This window comes from Danio aesculapii, chromosome 1 (genome assembly GCF_903798145.1).
Source record: "Danio aesculapii chromosome 1, fDanAes4.1, whole genome shotgun sequence".
Taxonomy (NCBI): Eukaryota; Metazoa; Chordata; class Actinopteri; order Cypriniformes; family Danionidae; genus Danio; species Danio aesculapii.
Genome location: NC_079435.1, coordinates 39,348,940 through 39,374,369, shown reverse-complemented (window position 1 = coordinate 39,374,369; position 25,430 = coordinate 39,348,940). Strand labels below are relative to the sequence as shown.

The 25,430-nt window shown below is 33.2% G+C and overlaps 1 protein-coding gene across 1 annotated transcript; it reads right to left on the bottom strand.

Moving 5' to 3' along the window:
* Positions 1 to 812: 812 nt before the first annotated feature.
* On the bottom strand, positions 813 to 25,358 carry LOC130230877 (condensin-2 complex subunit D3-like). The gene is made up of 35 exons (XM_056460183.1): positions 25,277 to 25,358; positions 24,658 to 24,812; positions 24,410 to 24,572; positions 22,745 to 22,920; positions 22,458 to 22,625; positions 19,659 to 19,720; positions 19,311 to 19,398; positions 19,091 to 19,224; positions 18,907 to 18,979; positions 18,296 to 18,421; positions 17,919 to 18,171; positions 17,305 to 17,340; positions 16,709 to 16,828; positions 16,544 to 16,617; positions 16,284 to 16,418; positions 13,598 to 13,818; positions 13,316 to 13,507; positions 12,687 to 12,784; positions 11,945 to 12,054; positions 11,734 to 11,841; positions 10,182 to 10,290; positions 9,989 to 10,090; positions 9,645 to 9,883; positions 8,831 to 8,910; positions 8,594 to 8,731; positions 8,382 to 8,515; positions 7,169 to 7,365; positions 6,925 to 7,035; positions 4,493 to 4,672; positions 4,254 to 4,387; positions 4,108 to 4,175; positions 2,492 to 2,533; positions 1,526 to 1,588; positions 1,172 to 1,226; positions 813 to 1,037 (listed from the first exon to the last, which is right to left on the bottom strand). Exons 1-35 carry the CDS (start codon positions 25,326 to 25,328, stop codon positions 965 to 967), a joined length of 4,269 nt encoding a protein of 1,422 aa, XP_056316158.1. The 5' UTR covers positions 25,329 to 25,358; the 3' UTR covers positions 813 to 964.
* Between the last annotated feature and the right edge of the window lie 72 nt (positions 25,359 to 25,430).

The following is a 25,430-nucleotide window of genomic DNA, read 5'->3' as shown; positions in this document are numbered from 1 at the left end:
AAATTATCCATAGTGTATGAGTGTGTATGGATGTTTACCAGAGATGGGTTGCGGCTGGAAGGGCATCCGCTGCGTAAAACATGTGCTGGATAAGTTAGTGGTTCATTCCACTGTGGCAACCGTGGATTAATAAAGGGGCTGAAAAGAAAATGAATGTTTTAACACAAGTTTCATTTAAATATCTTAAGGTTTTCTGAGGGACATGTTTCAGTTACTAAGCTTCCATTTTATTAATTTAACCATTCATGAACCATTATACAGCATGAAAGAGCTAGATTAAAATTTAGAAGCCGCTCTGACTGTGTTCATCTGAATAAATAGTCACATACACAGAGGATGGCAAGTGGTAAATTATGGGGTAATTTTCATTTTTGCATGAAAACGGAATTCCTTTAATATGAAGGTATATACAACTGGATAGTAATTAAACAAACATGACAAATTCATTTTAAGATTATTTCAGATAAATGTGTATACAGACAAAACCTGCTGACTAGGCCATGTTTACTACTGCAATACTTGTCCCTTACATATTCACCAATATTTCAGTCACTTGCTTTATAAAACATTTATATATATATATATATATATATATATATATATATATATATATATATATTATATATATATATATATATATATATATATATATATATATATATATATATATGAAAATTGTTTAGTGTTTTACAAAGATGTCATTCTGAGAAACAGAATATTGTGTCAGTGTGTAATTCATATACCCTAAATAATAACAATTTCTTTCAGATATGTACAGGAACTTGCTATTAAATGAGGCAAGAAATACACAATACAAGTATCAAAAGCATTTAATAGTAATAGTTTTACAAATAAAGCAAGCTGATGAAACAGTAAAAAGGAGAGTTATCAAGAGGACTGTGAAATAGACATAACAGTGAATAGAAATGCATAATTAATGTGCACAAAAAGAAAAAAACATGTTTTACAGGCGTTTCTTGGCTCTCTGTTTTTGTACCAGAGGGGATTCAACATTCCACTGCCTAGGCACCGGTTTTCTAAAAGAGAGAAAACGTATGAAACATTAACCAATGCACTGCCTTGCTTCATCTGATCTGTTTTGTTGTTTGTATAAACAAAACTCGGTACATTCAGCTTAGTTCTGTATGTATATTAAAGTGTATATACATACTTTTGCTCTGGAGACATAAGATGCAGAACATTCTCTTCTTCATCACCTTTGCTGACTGAAAATATACAAAGATTTTAACATTTTGTTAAATAGTGAGACAGTTTATATGATGATAAAGCTAGAAACCAATAAACAGTTTTTTTAACTTATAGACAAAAATTAGTTATTAAATTAAAATATAACATGTGACCAAAGACATTTGAATAGTAAGGACATATCAGGTTTGATTACTGTACTTGCTATCAAATCTGAATCATCAATACACGTGAAAACCACAGGTTACAGTACCGTGAATGAGATTTTGGACCCTGAATCTGACAGATGAAATGTGATTAAAAATTTGCATAAACATACCTCTTCTAGAATCATTGCAGATGGCGCTGACTTGCTCTCCAAAAGTCACTTCATTGATGCTCGCTTTAAAGAATCAGAGAAATAAAAAGTTCAATAAAATAGCCTTTTTTACGTTCCTCAAATGAAATCACCACCCTGAGAGTTTTTTTTTACAAGCGCACATGTTTTTAAGAAGACAAAAAATAACTGCACACCTTAAGTTGTAAAGCAATGGAGTGCGATAAATCTCACACAGACACACACGCACGTATATGCCCACTTCCGTTGTTTTTAATATAAGACTAATGATGATGTCTATGACCTAACTCTACCCCTAAACCCAACCCTCACAGAAACAAATGCAAATCGTGAGATGTGATACTAATAACAACATGTACTGGCCGACTTAAAAGCCTTTAATAATTGGTTTAATTCTTTCATTTTGATATCTCACTAAATATGTCAGGATAACAAAGTCCTCACATGTATACACACACACACATGGCATTCACATCAGATAAAGGGCTTTGTGAAAACAGGTTTCTCACTCTTTCATGGACACCAGATTCAAATACTTTGAAGGACTTTTTAAAGCACCATTAATTTTAAATTAAGCAGCTTTGTAATATATACCACAGCATATGTAGAGCCATGAAAGTTCTTACAGTATCTAACATTAACAATTAATAATAACAATTAATATTATTTACATTAAAAATGTGTTAGAGTTTGGCTTGTTTTAAACAGTCATGTTCAAAGAAACTCATTGAAATTTGAAATTCAATACTGATAATATTCACATGTGCTCTCTGAAATACTGATAAAATGTGCATTATCGGTCATTGTTATTGCACATTTAACATTTTTAAATTGAGAATTTCTCAATACAGGGAATAAAGGCACATACAGTGAATAAACTCATCTATCCAGCGCATTTAAATATATAGATAAGAGAAATGCAGTGCAGTGAAAACTAAAACAACTTACCTTGTGGAGTACTAATGGCTCTGCCAGCCTGCTTTCCTCGTCCTGTTAGAGGATATAGAGTGATATTTAAAACTCCTTCCAACTATGATAATGATAATATTCTTTATTGAACTGAACAAAAAGCAAATGTATTCGATATATTGCTGACAATGTTTTCTCATGCACATTTCCATTTGTTTGGATGGCAAGAAGAACCTCAAAAATCTTCAGACAGCCTAAAATTTGAAATCATAATTGTATTTTTGACCTATTATTGTTAAAGTCCGAGTGAAATCAAAATTCATGTTTATTTTGCTAGCTCACATTGTTATTCTTAAAGCGAATAATTAATCTGTGCAAGTTAATCCGTTTAGGTAATCTTCAATTTAGAGTCTGACCAGAGTCTGGCTTTGGAGTGGCCGTCCTTTTGTTGAAGATTGATAACCTTAGCCACACCCCTAAAACTGTTAGTTTGCTATGAGGGAATGATGCTTAAAAAGAAAGTCCAACCCCCTACTCAATATTCTGTTTCAGCTACATCAACAAGCTGAATTAAAACTCTCAGCACCTTCTGTTTCACGCCAACTGTATAAATCATTTAATAATTGTGCAGCCCTAAGTTACAGTTTCTTTAGTTTTTAGGGTTCTTGCTTTCCGCATGAGACCACTTTGAATAAACAGACACAAAGAATGTATAAATGTATTGTTGTTAATACTAGTAATAGTCCATTGCTGTTCATGATTGTCATTAGTGCTTTGTTTTGTACATCAGCTGAATGCTAACATTGAGAAGCTAAAAGATACAAAAATTATAGAGAATAAATCAGAGTATCATTTATTCCTTTGATATCAAATTAAGAATTCAACCTAAATTAAAAAGTACCTGTCATTATTTGTTTACAAAGAAATGACATGTATTTTTTATTTTAAATGTCATGCTCAAATTGAAACTGAAATTGCGAGAAAAAAAAAGCCTAGTGCATAAATCGGATTTTTCTTTTAAATTATCTAACTTGGCATGATCTGGAAGTTTGTTTGAATTGGCTGGGATTGAACTGCACCTTCACACAGGTTCCATCAGAGATAATGTCTGCATGAACAGGCTAAGTACTGGAAAACATTTCATGTAATCTACTCTGAATACATTCAAAATTCTGTCATCATTTGCTCATCCTCCACTTTTTTTCAAACCGATTTCAGTTTTTTTTCTTTTGTTGAACACAAAGTAAGACATTATGAGCAATGTTAGGAAAAAAACAAGAACCATTGACTTCCATAGCATGTTTTGCACCTGTCAATGGCTGCTTTAGAATATCTTGCTTTGTGTCCAACAGAAGAAAGAAATGCATAAAAGTTTAAAATTACTTGAGCGTGAGTAACTACTGAGAAAATTTTAATTTTTGGGTGTACTATCCCCTAAAATGATATGGCATCAGACAGTACACTTTCTTACAGGTCCAGTGGCAATGTCAATTTTTTAAATACCTTTTTATTGATTATGAAATGAAGGAATAATACATTGATTAGAATAAAACCGATCTAAATTCATTCTCAGTTGTATAACATATTACACAAGTTACATAAATCACACCAGAAAAAAAACTGCTGATAACATAAAAGGCTATTATTTAGTTTACCTGTTGAAAACACTGTCGGGGATAAATGACTCCTGACTGGAGTAACAATTCCTGCATAAGTACGGCGCCTGAAAAAAAGCATCATTGTAAATGTGACTTAAATATTCAGTCTAAACAGGAAAAGTGTTCATTTTGTTCAGTCCTACCTCAGAGCGTCAGCAGATTTAGGGGTTTGTCCAGGTCCTTTATTAACATGAGGATTTAGAGGGGTGGCAAAACCTCCCTTCGGTGTCTGCCTACCACCATTTGCTGCCTGGGCAGGAGAAGCCACAGTATTTTCCTAAAAATAAAGATATAAGAAAAAAAATACAGAAGAAAGAACAAGTTAAAAATCAGCAGCAAAGACGTGATGTCAGACTTTACACGGTTCCTGCGTTTCACTCACATTTTGTCTGGGTGACATTGTGAAGTTGGCCAGTTCTCCAAGATGGTTCTCCCTCTGCAGTTGCTCTTGTTGTTGTTTTTGCTTTTCAAACTGCTTCAGGTTATACTCCACCTCAGCAGCCAACTGCTCATCAGCAGCAAACAGCTCCTTCACTTCTGAACGATAGTCCTGCATGGTCACCTGCAACACACAGTACACAAACGACAGCCTTATGTCTATGTAAATGACATTTTATTTAGAGGCAACAAGGACTGTTTGGCATCTGAAATGAAAAACTTTGGTTACAAAAAGGGTCAAAAAAAAAAAAAATAAAAAAAAAAACTATTGTATTTTCAATAAATTATTTAAACAATAAACGTTTTAAATAATGTTATTTGGAGTTGCACCCGAATCAGTAACATATTGTGAAAATTGCATTGTTGACAAAAAAAAAAATATATAGGTAGCAATCACAATTTCGAACTTTAGAAATAATGTAATGTATAGCTTCAAATAAATAAATAAATAAATAAATCACACATTTTAGTTGCTTCTTTGCTAAACAAATATTTTTAACTCGTTGTCAGAAACTACAGTTAAACATTTTAGTTTAACTATTTTGGAATCCATTTAGCCAATCTACAAGTCTGGCTGGAAAACTTTTAGCTTAACTTAGCATAAATCATCGAATACGATTAGAACATTAGCATTTTGAGTAAGATGCTAATGGTCTAAACTGATTCAATGATTTATGCTAAGCTAAGCTAAAAGCACCACCATCAGACCCAAATCAGCTGATTGGTTTTAATAATGTTAAAACTCAACTATTTACTTCTAGGCACTTGTAAAAGGAGCCTATTTCCAACAACAAAGTGGTGTGTTCTTTAAAAATCCTAAAAAAAAATTACATAATGTTATTTTTGTTACTCTGTTAACCATTAAAGAACAGACATGTGATGAGCCGAGGACAAAAAAGGAAGACATGACGAGAAAATCTTTATATGCACACGCGCGCACGCACACAGTCCAGAAGTATCAAAGATAAAATAAATCAGCAGCAATGCTGATGGTGTCTCCATCGTCAATATAATATATAAGACCTGTTCTAATATATATATATATATATATATATATATATATATATATATATATATATATATATATATAGATAGATGTGTGTGTTTTCAGATAATAAATAATAATAATTCAATGAGTATAATTTTTAATAAGTTTTAATAAGTAAATAAATAATATTCTTTAAATAAATATTTGTTATTGACCACACAATTTAAGTTTCATTTTTTGTTTTATCCGTTTATATGTTTAGCAGTTTAATAGTCATCTAAATAATGTTTAATAGGTTTATACTTTGTGTCAGGACAGATCCACCAACTCAGATCCACTAACTCGTGATAAATAAACTACTAGTCAATCCAAACTGTAAAAATATTAAGTCCAGTTGAATTAAGTAGCCTAATACACTTTAACTTTCCACCCTGAAAAAAAAGAATCATACATCGTTAGTAAGAGTTTCCCTTTCCTTCAGATTAGTCACTGTATTTAATAGCCTAGTTTTAATTAATTATAAAATATATTTTTATAAATTTGTAGTATTATCTAAACTTGACACTTTCAGGTATTAAATTTGAGGTGCAAGGCTGTAGCACTGAACTAAGGAAGACATAAGGACAGATGACTTGCAGAGATAATAACAAAAGTGCATCCTATGTAAAAATACAGCCGCATACTCATTCAAAGCAATTTCATAAGCTTACATATGGTCAGAGGCTTCCTCAAACACACACATTTTAGAACCACACAATATCATTATGTTATATACTCAGTAGCCTAGGTAGGGCTACAATTGCATCCCTGAAAAGCAGGTCGTCTACTTTGATGATGATGGAGACACCCCCCACCTCTTTAAACAAAAAAAAAAAAACTTTGGATTTATGCAAATTACAGAAGAAGTCGCCCCATTGAGCTCAGAAAATACAGCAAGTTTCCCAACCCTGTTCCTGAACGCACACGAACAGTCCACATTTTCAACCTCTCCCTAATCAAACACACCTGAATCAACTCATCAGAACATTAGAAGAGGCTCCAAAACCTGAAGTTAATGGGTCAGATAAGAGAAACACTGAAAATATGTACTGTTAGTGTGCCTCCAGGAACAGGGTTGGGAAACACTGCATAAGACTACCATTTTTTTTTACAAGTTTGACAAAACCATTTAATTAAACAGTGCAACAGAGTTGTTCAAACTTCAATAATCACCAATTCATGAACTACTGATTGTTACAGAACTTTTGACATTTGTTTATAGACATTATTAGTTCTGTTACTACAAAAAGTAACCAGACAGTTCACAGATAAAAAAAGATACGATGGCCAAAGACATTGGTCTAATGTGTATGAAATCACATCCTTTATATTCAATCATGACTTCTCACCTGCAAGTAAGCCATAAGGTGTTTCAGGACAGGTGAGTGTTGCTCTTCCAGCATGTTCTTCAGACTGATGATGATAGGAATAACATTCTCAACAAAGTTCCTCTTTTGGACCTGTAGATAAAACAGCAAGCAAGTTAAACAAAGGTCTGACAATAGATTTTTGTCCAGTTCTATAATCCACCTTCAGAACGCTCTCTCTCTCTCTCTCTCTCTCTCTCTCTATCTCTCTCTCTCTCTCTCTCACCTGTGATACAAGCTTTTTCTGAGCCACCTGTAAGACAGCTTTAGCCATAGCCATCTCATCCTCCTGAGGCTCTTCTCCAGCTGCTGAACCGCTCATGGCTGTCAGTTTCATCTCCTTCAGGGACAGGATGTCAAATGTGTCTGCAAGCAACTCAGAGCCTTCAGAGTCCAGAGGCAGCTCAGAGTCCACAAAGCTTGCTGGAGGAGAAATACATCTATATGGGTCACATCTTTGTAACAAAACAGTGATCTGATCTGATCTGAATATATGGATATAGCATAATAGACATCATGGTTGTCCTAAGAGCAAAATGTGTACTGAACAAAACCAATATTTTTACAATAGCATGCAATATCAATATTTATTAATAACACAAAAATTATATTTTGATACATTTCAAATATTGATAGTACTATAATCTAGCAAATACCATCTGCTAGAAAGCAATGCGCTAAAAGTCATGCAAATCAAGGTGGTCTCATATTTTTTCAAGCAGTTTTTCTTAACCTCTTAAAGCCCAAGTTGTTTTTTACATGCATTTTTTATTTCTCTTTGCTATTTGGGCTTATTAGAACCTAATTAAAATAAAAACCCAAGTATTATCTTTTGATACGATGTACTTTTAGAGAAAAATGTATGTACGTATGTATGTATGTATGTATGTATGCATGTATGTATATATATATATATATATATATATGTATGTGTGTGTGTGTGTATATATATATATATATATATATATATATATATATATATATATATATATATATATATATATATATATATATATATATATATATATATATATGGGAAAAAATAAACAGGGGGGCTAATAATTCTGACTTCAACTGTATATATTTATATATATATATTTTTTTTTTCTCTCTTTCACTATGACCTTACATGTATGTGTTCTGCTAATCTCTGAGGCCAAGCACATGCACAGAACAGCTCTCTTTAGTGCATTTAAAAACCTGAATGAATTGAACACACTTCAATAAGTAAAGCACTTCTCATGCAGCAAAGTCACGATTTCACTGATTTCCATGTCCAGACTGCTGGAAAGGGGGTGCAATATGCATATGATGCAATAAGCTTTTTTATCCTTATGTTTTTTCCATCGATAGAGGCCAAAATCTAAAATTCAGTATGGATTAATTGCACAGTTCTATTGAAATGTGCTTTAAATTTGAGCAATATCAACAAATCTCACCAAGGACGTCATGGCAGATTTTGCTTGTGATATTGAAGCGTTGCTCATCAGTGAAGTTTTTCAACAGGAACCTGTAAATCCGGAAACGTCTGCCTTGATTCTGCGGTCCTTTCAGAGAAAACCTGCTTTTCTCTCTGACAGAAAACACGTTTTCAGAACTCATTGCATACCAGTGGAAAAATCAAAAGTATTGACATTCAATTGATGTATACCTTTCAGTTTGATTGAATTTATTATATTTCTTGTGCTTCTCATAGGAGTTGAAGTGAAAAATGCACTCAATGAAATGTTGGGAAAACATGAGAGGACTCTTCTTAAGCAGGAGGTCCACCAGGCAGTACTCGCAGAGGCTAAACAATCAAAACAAATGTGATCACATTAAAACACCAGATTAAACGGCAAAATAAACCACACTATAATAAGCTTCTTTGTAAGCCCATATTTCTTACTCTGCAATTGCAGGATCTGGGTCCACAAGAACAACAGCAAAGCGGAAAAACAATGGACCTTTCCACTTCACATACTCCTCCTGTTCAAGAAACAAAATCACAAAGAAAGTCATTTAAACAACAGGGTTCCCAGTATTTTAGCCAATTACCAAATTCACTGACTAAAAAGCTTAAGTTCTATGACATCTAATGACCTTAAAACAGGCTGATGTTGTCCATATACATTAATAATGTAATATTAAAATAATATAATAAAAAAAGGAAGTTTTAAACTACACTGTTGCTCGGGAGTTTGTTTTCCATATGCAAAGTTTGAACAAGGAAAGGATGCAGAACTGAACTTTGTGCACTTAATATTGAGGGAAAGGTCCAATCAGATAGGTGAATGTTTGCAGCCACGCCTCCATTTTCAGATGCCTCTGTTTTCCCCCCATCCACACTGACACTGAGCAGCAGTGTTTTAAAACCAAAATGGCTTCTTCAGTATTTTCAAAACGCTCCGTTTTCAGGGCTCGAAAACTCCGGGGTAGTGTGGACGGAAGGCATAACCATAGCAAAACTTATGCATTTTAAAACTAAATCCTATAAGCGTAAACAAGGCCTTACGTTATCCTCATATTTTTAGCTTAGCTAACAGATAAAGTCACTTTATGAGAGTGAAAGTAAATTAGAGCTGAAAATAGCCTAACAATAACAATAGAAGCATAACAACAACAAAAGGGTCTATGTACATATGGTATAGTAGAGTACGTGTAAAACAACAAAAAAAAAGTGTATGCATGTAGGTATGGTAGGGAAAGGTAGGGTAACTTACCTGCAGTAAGTTGGTGAGCATAATAAGAGTCTGCTCTCGGACGATGGGCTCTTCGTCTCTCAGACAGGCTGAGATGTTTGGGATGTACCGAGTCACTGTATTGGTGTAGCGAACACAAAGATCACACATCACCACCACCACATTACTGCGCACGGCCAGCTCTGTGCCCACTTCCAGCTCCCGGGCAAACACAGGGAGATACTTCATCATCAGATCCTCATGCTGCAGACACAGTTTTCCTATGAGAGACAAAAAGTGTGAGGTCAAACTCGAAACATCCGCTGTCATGTAAAAGAGTTATGTGTGTCTTCTAAAAAAATAAAAAATGTTTTAAAAGTTCACACCTAATGTGATGACAGCATGTGCCCGAACCACTGACGGCATGGAAGTGGGTTTGAACTGAGATAGAGGCTGACTAGCGGGCAAGCCATCTCCTTCAACAGGAACTGGAAGAAAAGATAAAAAGTCCATAAGACAGAAAACATTTTATCTTAACAAGCACAGCTACAGAAGCTGTATAAAGTTGAATTGACATACCTGGATGCTCTAAGGGTGTTAGAATAGACTGAACCAGAAGGAAAATTCTTTTCCCCACTTTTGAAGGGGAATGGAGAGAAGCGACACCAAGTGTATAAAGATGTTTGGCCTGACACAGATAAGATAAATTGATAAAAGGGCAATATTCAAACATTTATTAGATCTCTAACACATCTTTGACAGCAATTGAGCTTAATGCATGCAATCTAAAGTTTAGAAACTAGATGGAGCATTCTGAGCATTAATTGTATCTAAAAGTGTCTTGTAATCAAATATTTGCCTCAATATGCTTAATACCTATATGTATATGTATATATATATGTATATATATATATATATATATATATATATATATATATATATATATATATATATATATATATATATATATATATATATATATATATATATATATATATATATATTTTATTTTTATTTATTTTTTTACTATATATATAATATATATATAAAAATATTAACTGTATATTAGTAGCTATAATGTATGATCTTACTTTACATTCCTAATTCTACCCAAAACGTAAAACAAACTACTACCTTACTAACTATTAATAAACAGCTAATTATCAGTTTACTAAGATAACAATCTTAGTTATTGGTTTGTTAATAGCATGAATTGTGACTTACAATAAAGTGTTACCCATAAAACTCCCTAACCAGTCTAAAAACATCATTTGTCAAAATGAAACAACATTTACATTTTCATTACACAAGAGTATTAGCCAGGTGACAGTCATGGCCAAGTACAACACAAAGCACATCATGTGGGGAAACAATAAACAATGCGTAAATGTGCATAACTAAGTGTTGGCGAAATATCACATTAGAGAAAAAGAGGGAATAATACGGAACTTTTCTTTTCAGAAAAGTTCTTATATTTATAGAATACAGAATGACCTTCGAGGACCTGTAACTATGTTTGTTTATTTTCCAAAATGTTCCAGGGCCTTGAAATGTTTTTTTTTCAAATTCACAAATGCCGTAGGAACCCTGCTAGAAGAAAGTGCTAGTCTTAAATTATATATCAATACTGAAAAGTTACATCATCAAAATTCACTGCATTTACTTCCTTTTTAAAAAAAATTTAGTAAGTCAGAGAGGGCAGCAAAAACTAAAACTATGATTATCTAATACTAACTTAAGATTTTTTTGTTGCAAAAACGTCAACAACTTTGTAAATAGGCCAACATAAAGTTTGATTTACCCCTTCAGTAGTATTATTACAACACTGCATGTTACTCTATAGCTTATGGTTATTCTAATCATAGAATATATGATAGATTAGACTGCATTTATCATCCACATCCAAATGCAGCACGGTTGCTATTGCAATGCACTGCCTCATGTATCTCTCCTAATAACACTATACTGTTGCTGCACTACTGTTTATGTATTGTCTTACTATTTAAATTCTATTTGTATAGATTGTTTTTGAGCATCTTAGAACGCTGCAAACGCCATTTGGTTGTTTTTACTACCATGTGCCCTGACAATGATGATAAAGGTTCATTAAAAGTGTATATAGCTGTAATACCAGCAGGTCTTCATTAATGTTCTCAGTTCCCTTCTCCTGCAGAAGGACACTAGACAGATAACTCTCACATACAGAGACCAGCTCTCCACAGAAACGATCCATGAACCTCTGAAACACACACACAAAGAAAATGTTACAGTATTAATAAAGAATATGAAATGTTACCATCTTTCTTGCTATCACCTAATAAAAATGTTGTAAGAAATCTTACCAGTGTTTCCTGAGTGTCATCTGATCTTCCAAATCTGACCAGAGCATCCACACAGGAGCTAATCACCTCCAAAGGCAGGCTGAACGTCTTCAACCAGCCCATCAGATCATCTACACAGACAACATGTACATGTTTGCAATGTATTCAATTAAAATTCAATCGCTAACAGGTTAGTGTTGAGAGTGTAATTAAAGTGACTATAGTAAACAACCATTGAACAGTTTAAAATAAAATATATTTGATTCAAATTTATTAGAAAACTTTTTGAGCACCAAATCAGCATTTTGAAATACTATTTGAAAGATCTAGTGATGAAAATGCTGATGAAAATTAAGCCCTGCAATCACAGGAATAAATTACATCTGAAAATATTTGAAAATATAAACCAGTCATTTTTAATTGTAATAATATTTCACAGTACTGCTGTTTGCACTATATTTTGACTAAATAACATAGTATGATAATGATGATATAACTTTACAGACATAAAGAAGCATGCAAGCATCTGCTTTGATGCTTCAAACAATCTAAATAACAAAGACAATAAATTCTCAGCTTTGTCTTATTACACACACTATCAATAAGATCTTTTCACGATACCTTATAGTCCATTACCTATTAAGATAATTACTTTTAAAAAAAAAAAAGAAAAAATGTATGATTGAGACAAAGAACTTAATTAAACACGGATTAAAATGAGGCTTTTCAATTATAAATAACAAATAAGTTTTTTTTTACTTACCTACTATTCTGCTCTTGGTGTCATCATTAATATTAAAGGCAATGTCACCCATAACGCTCAAAATATGGCAGGTCATCGTTACCGAAACAACCGGTGCCCTAAATTAAACAAAAACATAATCCTAAAAATCATCAAATTTCAATTTTGGAACAAAACCGAATGCAAAACAAGCATCAAACATGCACTGTCTATTGGTCAAAATATAAAATATGCACAGGCATACAACTTATTCTTCATAATGGTCAGCAAAGTTTCAAAAGAGCTGAATTTAAGAGACAGAGTTTTGTTATTGCCATTCATTGCCATATCAGCTTCTTTGGCTCTTTCATGGCAAAGATTTATAAAATTTACATTTTTATAAATAACACTTTTCTATAATAAAGTTTATAACAATAAAAAGGCATCAAAAACAATTAATAAGACATAAATAAATCTAAAACAGTTTAAGATTTACTTTTCATTCACATTTAAAAATAATTCCTTTGAAAGACTCTCCAGATAAAAAAAAAAGTGTTGTCTGATAACATTAACAATAGGGAATTACAAATGTATGTTTGACAGTTAGGTTGCTATTACAATAGTGAACTGAATTTAACAACTCATTTGTTTATACATGTATTCTTTCTGACCTTATTGTGTTCTCCCAGGTATCCAGCACAGTGCTGTAGTTCAGTTTAGGAGAGCAGCTGGCAACTTTAGCTAACAGTAGCCAGGCAGCAGAAGCCCTCTCTCCTTCTGTGTGAGATAGCAAATTATTCACAAAGGCCGGAGTGAACTTTTTCTGTGGTGCCCACACGCTGAACGCCTTACTGAAATACCGGCTACAGATGAAAGAGAAGTGGAGAAAGTGAGACCGAGTGAAATACTGGCAAAAAGGATGTGCAGAGGGTTAGCATATATGAGTAACTGACCTAAGATCTTGACACTTTTCACACATGAGTCCCAGTAAATCCCAGGCTAGCTTTTGAGAGACGTCGATATTCAGATTTTTCTTGTGACTCTTAATGTGAGCGATGATGGCGTGATCCATACACTCCAGAGCTTTCTCCTGCACAGAGCTCTCAGAGTCCATGACAGCCGGTAGCACTCCTCTCAGCCAGGCCTCCTGCACATCTTTATTGTCAGGAAGAGCCTGGACACCGTGATTGAAAGAATGCTGGTTACAGGATGTTAGATTTGGTTTTGGTTGTAAACATCTAAATGCTGATAAGAGTTAAATTGGTGGGTCATAACAAAGAGATAGAAATGAATCTGTCTGCTGGATGCAGCTAAATAGTAGTAGCTGCACTATATATGGAAGAATGATTGTTATGGTGTTATAATATCAAGAAATTGCAATTCTCCTGCCTCTATTTATTTGATTAGTTTTACACCTGTTTGGAATATGGAAAACTGTCAATATGTTTTTTTGGTTTATAAGGAATTCCTGAGGTTTAGGCCCACATGAAATCAGTGCACAAAAAAGATATCCACAGATGTTTTATTTGATTATTTATTTACTCATGTAAATATATATTTGTTCAGTATTTATGTTCCCTTCAGTAAAATGGTTAGCACTGTCGCCTGACACAGCAAGAAGGTTGCTGGCCCGAGTCCTGGCTAAGTTAGTTTGGGATTGCAAGGGCAATCCATTATTCAAATGGATTGCAAGGGCATCCGCTGTGTAAAACATATGCTGGATAAGTTGGTGGATAATTCTGCTTTGGCGACACCTGATGAATAAAGGGACTAAAGCCGGGAAAAAAATGAATGAATGAATTATATTCAAATGTTTATATGATTTATTTACAATACAGTTTGTAAAGCAATTTTCTGTCTTTTAGAAGATAATAGTTTATATAAGAGACTTATTTTATTTACCAACAAGTTGATCTAATTGCATTTGCATTGTAAACCTTAAATAAAAGTTAAAAAGTTATTATTTTTTGTTTCATGTTTTATGTTTAGTTACAATACTAAAAATCGTTCTACATGAATCCTTTTTTTTTTTTTTTTTTACAAACTTCTGTGTAAAAATAGTAAGCAATGTCCGCAGATTCTGTATTGCTCTGCCTATGTTATCTGGGAAGAGATTAATTATATGGGAGATATTATGGGAAATACACTACATTAATTGTTAGCTATATGGCTGCCCATGAAAAGGAGAATTTAATGCTGGACTGCTGCGTATTACATAAACAACATCAGCCATCTTACTTAAGTTTACTAAAATCCAGAAAGAACCATGGGCATTTTGGGGAAATTCCAACTTATATCAGTGAAGATGACGACAACAAGCGTATAAAAGTTTGAGAAGGATGTTTCCATACCAGATACAGTGACCATCTTTTAACGTTCTTTTTAACAAAGAATGTTAACAGACCATCTTTTAAAGTACCACTTTTAACATTTTTAAAGTTTGGCTTAAAGAAAATCAAATATGCAACCACTGATTTGATTTCATTTTATTGACTTTGATATATTGTATGTATTTTACTGTAAGTGTATTTTTTTTTTTTTTTATATTGTTAAACTTGTCACAATTTCCTGCCCAGGGACTACAGATGTAAATTAGCTTTATAGCCAACTCTGGCACAACATGCCATGTTGTGAATTGTCCCTGTATAAATAAATAAATTATGTAATTAATAAAAAAATGTTTAATATAAAAAATAATAAAAAAAAACAAAGAAAATCAATACCCCAAAATGCTAAGAAGCCAATAGCGGACTACACTTTTAACTGAAACACTGATTATTTTACATGGATGCTTGAGTATATTTGCCTTTTTAATTTTTGTTTAGTATTATCAAATTTAACTAATTAAACTTTAAGAACTTTAATTGATTCTGAGCAAGAACATACCACAAAGGAATCTTCTGACCAAGTTTAAATAATTTGAAACGCTTATATTTAGGGCAGACTCTACTTACTTTGCTAAAACAGAGAATAATAAATAATTAGGTAAAAGGTGTTAAGATTAAAGTGACAAAGCACCGTAAAACAATTGCAAGTATCAATCAAGTTTCAATCAAACAATCAGAAGTGCAGTTGCAATTGTAGTAATAGTACATGCAATATCCATATTGCAGAAAAATGCGATAAAATAAATGGATTTTATTTTATACTTTTGTTTATGCACATTTGACCAATCAGATTGGGCCTAACTATTTTAAACCTGCCTTCCCGCTAGGTGTTCTTGTTCTATTGACTAGACCAGACCAAATTGAACAGGGTAGATCAGAGCAAAAAGCTGGCAAAAATACTATGACTGGAGTAGAGACAAGTAAGGAAAAGGACAACAACAACTAGTAAGAATCAGAATATCTGCAGTATATAAGTTTTTGGTCATAGTGTTTTAAAGTGAATTTTTGCACCGTCATTGTTTTTTTTTTCTTTTTAAGCCTGAACTAGATTTAAATAGATGAGAAAGCAATATATTACCTGTTTAGTATAATCATTTAATAAATAATTGATTTTTAAAAAAAGAAAACATTTTTTATTTATATTTGCATTTATATAATTTTCATATAACACTCATATTATATTCATATTTCCTAGTATTGTGCAGCCCTAGCAGTAATAACATTGTAACATGAAATTGGAGGATTTGCTCACAGTGAGAAGTTCCATAAGGCACTGCAAGGCTTTCTTCTTCACTGAGACAGCAGGATCTCTGCAGCGATCTGACAGCATACTCAGATTCTCCATACTGCATGCGATCACTCCATGCTTTAGCAGACTCATGACAGTCTAAAACAAATCAAACACATGTATGCATATAAAAATCTACATTTTGGATGAATAAATCAATGATTATGCTTTTAAATGTTAAACTGCAAAAAAGGAAATGCCACCAAGTTTAGAATATTTCCTACCTCCAGTGCACTTTTTCTAGCATTGGTTTTTGGATCACTGACATGCTTTTTAAACAGAGTCATACTTTCATCATCTAAAATTAAATTAAATAATGGGAAAAAAAGACAGTCAGTAACGAAAATCTTTACGTTTTATCAACAAGGCCCTTTTTAAGTTGAACGTACTCTGTAATGAAGTATTCATGACGCTTCTGTGGGTTGTGGTCATGCTCTTGTGTTTTGTGAGCTCGATGGTTCTGAAAGTCAGTGCTGTTTTCTGACCAGTCTCTCTTCTCTTTAGAGTTTCTGTAAAGTAGAACACAATCTAAACCATCCCTGACTAGGCTAAAAATACGAGGCATGGGTCGGTATATATTTTGATGGTATGATAACCTTGGGGAAAAAAAAATAATAATAAAATCACGGTTTAACGTTATTGTGATTACTGCTCTAAAATATATTCTGTTTAAATGTCTGAGTAAAAAAAAAAAAATCCTCTTTATACACACTATTTTCACAATATATATTTTATTTTGGGAAACATTTATAATATTTTGGAGCAGTAAACATGTCAGGCTAAATAATTCAAATGAATTATTATCTTATGCTGTTTTAATTAGTTTCAAAAGCACAGATTTCTACAATTTCAAACAGCATCTCTGGCTATCTTTTCTGCTGAAAAAAAAAAAGTCCTGCATATACTTTAAAAACAGTTATCGTCCCATGCCTAAAAAAATACCCCTACATAATTTCATTTTAAACACAAAAATACACTCTCTTACGCTCAGAACGGTCCGAATCCATCATAGTCTGAGCACCTGGTGAGAAAAGAATAATCTTTATCAGTATTCAAACATGCTGCATGGGAAAATTGAAATATGTTTTCTCACACTTACTAGGGCTGCACGACATTGGAAAATTCTAACATAGCAATATTTTGTTACAATGCAATATACATGCATATAATATACAATTTATAATTATAGATTGATTGGGATGATTTTGAAGGTGCATCTGCATAGACTCTAATAAACAAATTTAAAGCATAGATAAGTACAATAAAGAAAAAGATATAAATAATTCATTTTCATTTTCCAAATCTAACAGTATTCAGCTACAGTAATTGAATTTAAAAAAATCAAATAATAATAAAAAAATCATTGTTATTAAAGTTACAAATTACGATTTTTTTATGCCTGAAGGCATTTAAAATCCTCATAAAGGAGCCACAAATTACAATACAGACTATACATTGCAAATCCGGCAATGGGACTATTGCGAATGATTACATTGCAATATCGATGCTGAAATGATATATTGTGCAGCCCTAAAACTTGTACAAATATTTTACACTTAGCACATGTGTATGGTCACTGTGCTTCAGTCAAATACATACTGTTGGAAAAGAGCTCATGGACGCATTTTGTGGCGTTCTGGGAACCTAGCTCCAGACACTGTGCCAGGCAGTGCAACGCATGACCTCTGACTGTGGGGGAGACGTCATTACGATGATTGTAAACAATGTTGTGCACCAGGAACCTATGTGAGAGGAACACAGCCAGCTCAGGGTCCACAGTGTCATCCACATTTCTCTCAGTCTGCTCCAGCAGGACCATGCAAACATCCAGCGCAAACATTCTGAATGCCACCTGAAAAGAGGGAAGATTATATTATTAGGAACACATAAGAGACAAACATGAAACAATCTGGGGACACGGTAAACTTTGATGGGATTAAGAGGGTAAAGCAGGAAGTGAAGGTCACGGTATTCACCTTATTGTTTCGAGAGTAGTTATAGAGCCACTTAATAGTGGCTGCGTAGTCCTGACATGGCATCTTAGCCATCAGCTTTCCAACAGCTTGAGATCCACTGGCTCGATATTCCGATTTCTCCACCATCTAAAACACACACAAAATAGATAAAATGGTTATTTTTTATATTAGACTTGGTGTACTTCACCCAAAATTGAAATGTGTTGTCATTTTATATTAGTATTTTTATTCAGCACTAAAGGAGAAATGAGAAGAATCTGCACTCTAGTATTTGATATAATAATATTTGGTCACAAAATATGTGAGAAAATATCCACTAACTGATATTATTCATCCTTACTTGCTATATTATTTGACACTGAAGTGATTGCATGTAGTGATTGGTCAATGGTCAATGATGACATACGGGCTGTTGCTGTTTTATAAATCAAAGAATATAAACACATAAAAAAAGTTCTTATTTAAATAAATTGTTTTATCATACAAAAACTGATTTGTGTCAATTCTATAAATTTTAAATGACAAGAGTGTTGAATCAATAATGACAGAAGTAATACAACAAAAACAAAGCATTTAATTTAAAGTCAAATATTCTATTAAAGTAAATATACCTGATGACAGATGTGTTGCACAAGAATTCGTAAAAGTGGCAATGTGGCGTCTCTCTGCTCATCAACAATATGACTACAAAGGACACAAGTAATTCAGAGAGGTAAAATTAATTCTGTCTGACAAAATAAGGGGGACTAAATTAATTGCATGTCATTTTAAAAAAATTCTTAAGCAGTTACTAACCTAATAAAAAGGATGGCCTGGTCTCTGGCACCACAGACAGCCTGAGATGGAACAAGAAGACTTGGCCTGGACCTCTCTTGTGTTTTCATCATTAGAATCACATACAGTAGCTTGCGAAACACTCTACGACGGCACTGAAAAACGCAACACACACAATATCAAGCAATGTAAGATACTTGCAACCAAAACATAGTGATCTTTTTGAAGTAACTTCACCCACCTCATCGCCTTCACCGTGAACAGTAGAGCAAAGTAACCCTAATCCATGATAGGAAAGCTCAGGCACACTCTGTAATTGGTCGACATTCCTTTGAGGAAAAAAAAAAAAAAAAAACACTCAACAATTCTTTATATAAAAATAGAAAAATTTACTCAAGAGACTCTTGGGAAAACTGAAAGTTCATTTAAAAATATATATATCTTTGAATTAGATAAATAACTATTATAGTAAAAAGTATATAACATTTAAATAAGATTAATGAACAAAAAGGTGATTCAAAATATTAATAACAGCTTTTAAGTAAATATTAAAAAACAGCTCAATTGCATTTTGTAATTTTTTATTTACCTTTCCTGAGAGAATGACAAATCCCCAGTGACTGGTTCAAAGTTGGTAAGTTCAGTAAAAAGCTGAAAAATCAAAACAGTAAACTGTCATCAATAATAATAATAACAACAAACAATAAATCTGAACAGATATTTACATCATCTCAGTTTTTTTTTGCTAAGACTAATATACATGAAGAACCTGTTATGGAATGTTGTAATACTTTGAAAATAACTAAAGGTGTAAAACTGGCACTTTGGGTGTTTCACACTTGTATTTCAAATTTCCTTTCTTTTAGTCTGGACCAAACAAAAAATTAAGTCCTGGTTCTTTCGCTTTCACACTGTGATTTTTAAGATCAAACCTAAAAATACAAAACAACAAAAGTGACAAATTTGCAAAGAATATTTCAGAACATCCAGGATGAACATGATTGTTGTACACGCCATGGTATTTTAATCACCCGATAACTCTTTAATGGGATAGTTCACACAAACCTTTTAATTTGGTCATCAGTTACTCATCCTTCACTTGTTATGAACATTCTTTATGTTCTGTTATGAGCTTCTTTTTACTGTTAAAAACACAAAAAACGTTATCTTGAAAAAATTCTGGAAACTTGTAACCATTTACCTCCATAGTATTTGTTTTTCTACTATGGAAGTCAAAAGCTACATGTTTCTAACTTTTCTTTTCTTCAAAATATCTTCTTTGGTGTTCAACAGAAGAAGAAAAAGTTTGGAACCTCTTGTCTTGAGGGTAAGAAAATTTTTTTTGGGTTAACTGTTTACAGGGTTCCCACTTTAAACCAAATGTCAAATTTACTGACTTTCACAGGCTAAAAGGTGAATTACCATGACATCTAATGAACATAAAAACAGGTAACTTATATATGAATAATATAACATTAAAACCCTATGTTGAAATATTAATCATTTTAACATGGTTTTCGAAAATGGCTTGAACATAATTTAACATTATGAGAACAACAATGGATAATTACAATGAATAAGGCACGCAAGGCGTGACGCAATTGTTGTTTTCTAGTTTCAGCTCGGCGAAAGAGTCGTTTTGCGCCACGCTGTTTAAATAGGAAAAACATTTGCGCTGATATGTGCGCCCATAGGCTTTCTGATCTAAAAGGAGGTGTGTTGAGGTGCATTGCTGGACCAGATCAAACCTGCGTTAGTTGTGCACCTCGCTTACACATTGCTTAATACACACAGGATGTACAGAAATACGCAAATATCTTTACAAATGAAAAAGAATGAAAGGATTAAAATATTACAAAAATTATTATTTTCTAGCCTACATAAATATAAAAACCATACTTTCATGCCTTCTTCATCTTGGGTTAGAGTTCATAACAATTTGATTTAAATAATGCTATCATTATTAGCAGTATTATTCATTATATGCATATTTATATTTGTTTTATTAAAACAAGCTTAGATTATCCCACCTGTCAGGTTTTAGACCATATAGGGCACAGCATGTGTATTAGGATATAACTCACTTTTTTGACCACACTTCGTTATTATTGTTCATTTATTCGTTTGCTGGAAATTAGAACTGAATTTAGAAATAGTTTTGAAACAAATCTTTGCGCTTAACAAACTAAATTAATTATGCAAAGGCTAATGGATATGTGCTTACAACACATTTCCTTATCCACGGGAGTGAAAGTGAAAGTAAACAATGAGGAGGCTCATCTCTCATTCTTACGCTGTAGATGGTCTGTTTAACTGTTTTCTCTCTAGTGAAGTGTTCAGTTTTTCCACTTTCAAAGTCCGCCATGTAAATAGCAAATAAGCTATGGTGCAGGACAACTCGCTCTTAAAGGAAATGGGAGATGAGACTCTGATTGGTTTATTCTCAAAACGCACCTATAACTCATTAAGAGAATAAGCTCAACCCTGTTAGATCATGCGCCACGGAGCAAAGTTGATTTTTCCGTCCTTAAAATAGCAAAAGTGGATTCTGACATGCCCCAAATGCGTTTGCGCCCTGCGCTTTGGACTTTGCACATGGAAATAGAGCCCCTAGTTTTGAAGAGTTATTTTGAAAACAAAGCTTTTGAAATGTGTATTATTCTGGCATGTTAGGCTTAGCTAACAGGTACAGTCTGCAAACTGCATTTGACTTCAGTGACTGTCATTTCAGGAGTCAATAATATAGGGTTTAGAAAACAGATTTTAAGCGGTATAGAAAAATTACATTTTGATAAATAGAAACTACAATTTAAAGTGACAAAGAAAAAACCCCTGATATTCCAAAACTAGGACAAAAAATATAAAAATCCCTTGACTTTTAATGTCTAGAAAGGTTCTTTCCATAAAGACAGCGTTATGAGTGTAAGCATAAGATCTGCCACAATTACACATGTATAACATGTATTGCCCTATAAAATGTATAAGCTGTATTGAACTCCAACTGGCAACTAAATAATTAGAATGACAACAAAAAAAAGTTATGTATGTCATTTTTAGGGCCACATTCTGTGACATCACGTCTATTATTCAGGTTAGCTTATCAAGATCTTTGGTCTGTTTTGAATTCACATTTCAGTTTAACCATGCCAGAGTTTGCATGGAAGCAAACTGATATTTTTAGCATTTTCATTTCCATCAAATGACCCACACGAACAAAGTAATGAGAAAGGTGTTTTTTCACTGATCTAAATATACAAAACTTAAACACACCCTTTAAAAAAACAAAATCAAATCAATAGCTGTGCCTAAAACTGGACTGAACAAGATTCATGCAGGTCCACAAAACTACTATAAGAAAAGCCAGTATGTAAAAGCAAAATTTAATGACCTGAACACAGCCGTCGGCACTCTGAGGTTTGTCGCGAAGTGAAAATCTCTCTAGGAGTCTCAGTAGTGTGCGAACAAGCAACACAATGCCCTCTCTTAGTTTCAGCAAATCCTGTGCAGAAAAGTACATCCCCTCATCTTCATCCTCTTCATCGTCATCAATCTCCATCTGTTGGAAAACAAAACATCAAAATATACAAAGACACCACAGTCACATTTACATAGAGGTTAGAAGACTAACATACTAACACATAGCATAATCAAACAAACTAAATAAAAACACTGTACCTCCTCTGACACTTTCTTTGGGGGTTTGGATCGTTTCCCAGTTTTTTGGTCACCTTGAGAGCTTTTCAGGGAATCTTTCTTGCGTTTCTTGCCAGACTCTTGAGGCCAGCATTTTAGGGGCATGTTCAGACACGTATCAAACAGGATTTGATGGTAGACTTTATTCGCAACACTCCCTAAAGATTAACAAAAAAGTATTCATAAAAATAAACTTATGAGGACAGGATGGGTGTAAAACTTATTTTATGTATCACAATATTCAATAAATATGCACAATATTGATATTGTGGACACTTCGAAATACCATTAACAATTGTTTATTATTTAAACATTTAGAGTGCTTTTTAAAAATATAGTATAACAGCCCTCAATGCTTGAAGAGTTAACTGTCTAGCTTAATAATTCACACATTAAAATGTTCACATGTTAATTTGGCCTACTACATGCTGAAATAATGATTGAAAATTCTGTGACTATTTGTTGGGCTATCGTACGTTAACACTGCAATAAGGCTTAAATAGCTAACAGGAGTTAATTTAACTAACTCACAATGAAAACTACTAATAAAAAGTTAAAACTTGCAGTCATAATCTGAATGCAGGTCATAACTGTTTTATCAAACTTAGTTAATAAAATCAGTAAATAAATTCAGTTGTATTCCTTTACTAATAGTAACTTAATAACTGATTTTAATCCATTAACTAACATTTACAAATGACACTTTGCAAAGTGTTATCCATCCGCTTGTTAAGTGTGACGTCACACGAAGCAGCTTCCGGGTCAAAGCACCATATCAAACTGTATAGGGAGACTCAACAAATAGTAACAATAAACATTTACAAAATTATTTAAAACTTTCGAATATCATGATCACAATACATACAAATATTTTTAATTGAATTATTTTAATATAATTTTAATAATATTTATTATTTTTATATTTTAGCAGATGGAAAAGAATCCGCTACGTAAAACATATGCTGGATAAGTTGGAGGTTCGTTCCACTGTGGCGACCCTAGATTAATGAAGGGACTATGCCGGAAAGAAAATTAATGAATTTTAATTTTTAATTTTTAATCACTTTCTGACCATGGCCAGAAAGTGATTTATTTTTTTTTATTATAAATTGTTAAAAGATTGGTGTCTGAGATGCAGCAGGTCCGGAGACTGATGTGTACATCATGGTTTTATATAAAATTCACTTTCATGTGTGGTATGACTAAAAAGTGGTCATAAATTAATATTTTCTCAATTCAAATAAGTAATGGCTTGGACCCGGAAACAGTATTTCATACGTCCCCTATACTTCACGACATAACAAGTGGATTGTACTTTATAAAGCTTTAGCAATTAAATTTGGCTGAAACATTTATTTACTCTGAACATAAATATACAATAAAACAATACAGTAGATATTTTTGTTGTTTTTATACCTGTAGCTTAGGTCAATATTGTTATAATACCATATACCATGATAAAAGCTCCAGCAAATAAACCCAAAAATAACATTTGATAACACCGTTCTTAAATCTAACTTTATTTAATGATTTTTTAAGGATTATATATATATATATATATATATATATATATATATATATATATATATATATATATATATACATACATACTCAAATGAAATTTAGGTGCAGGGGTTGCAATCTGACCTGGTATTTTCAGCAGTAACAAGTACAGAGATGCTGCCTGGAGACCACAAAGTCTCTGTTCAAGACTGGGACTTTTGGTTTTAGCACTAAGGATGAAGTAAGACAGGACAGCCACCAGAGTTTTTGCAGAGACACCGTTCTCACCGAACACCACCCACACACTCTGAGGGGAAAACCAGAAGGGATTTACACAAATACTGAACAATAAATGTTACAATTAAAAATCACAGCAATTTGTAATGTTATACTTCTGTGTTGTTGTCATCATCCTCATTGGAGAAGGGCAGCAGTTGCATGTACACCTTCTTGAAGACATCAGGGGTTTCCTTAATTTCCTCCTCAATAGCGGAGTCAAGAGGGTCTGTGTGGGTGAACTCGAAATCCCACACTGTATCCACCCAGGCTGAAACACGTCAACAACACATGTAACATTACACTACCCATACATTACATGATGCAGACATTTCATTAAGTTTTTAAGATGCACATAGTGATCAAGTGACTACTTTATATAGTTACACATATTAAAATGTATAATTAAATATAAATGTACATAGTTAACGTTATGTGTGTGTATAGTGAAACAGAAACCCCGAATCACTATAACGTTAACAGTTCAGATGAATAGGCAAGTTAAACATCATATATAGCCGTACAAACAGTGGGATTGCAGAATAAACCACTTCGCATAAAAAATCCTAAATCCTGCTGTATTACAGAAGACTGCCCAAAACCAAAACAACCCCTGACAGCATCGGTTACAGTTGAGCGTTTACCGAGGTTTAGTAAACCAATACACACAAAAACTCTTATACACAATTGATCGGTTGGTACTATCATATGGTGTTTACAAAGATGCCACTATACCTGCAGAGACACTGTTTAATTTTAACAACTCCAAAGCGCGTATCAACTCCATCTTTAGTTCAAAATAACGCGCCAACAGCCGCTGTAGTGGAGCATTACAAATCCCAGCATGCATAGCGGCAACGCAGGCACACTCATGAATATTAATTAGGCA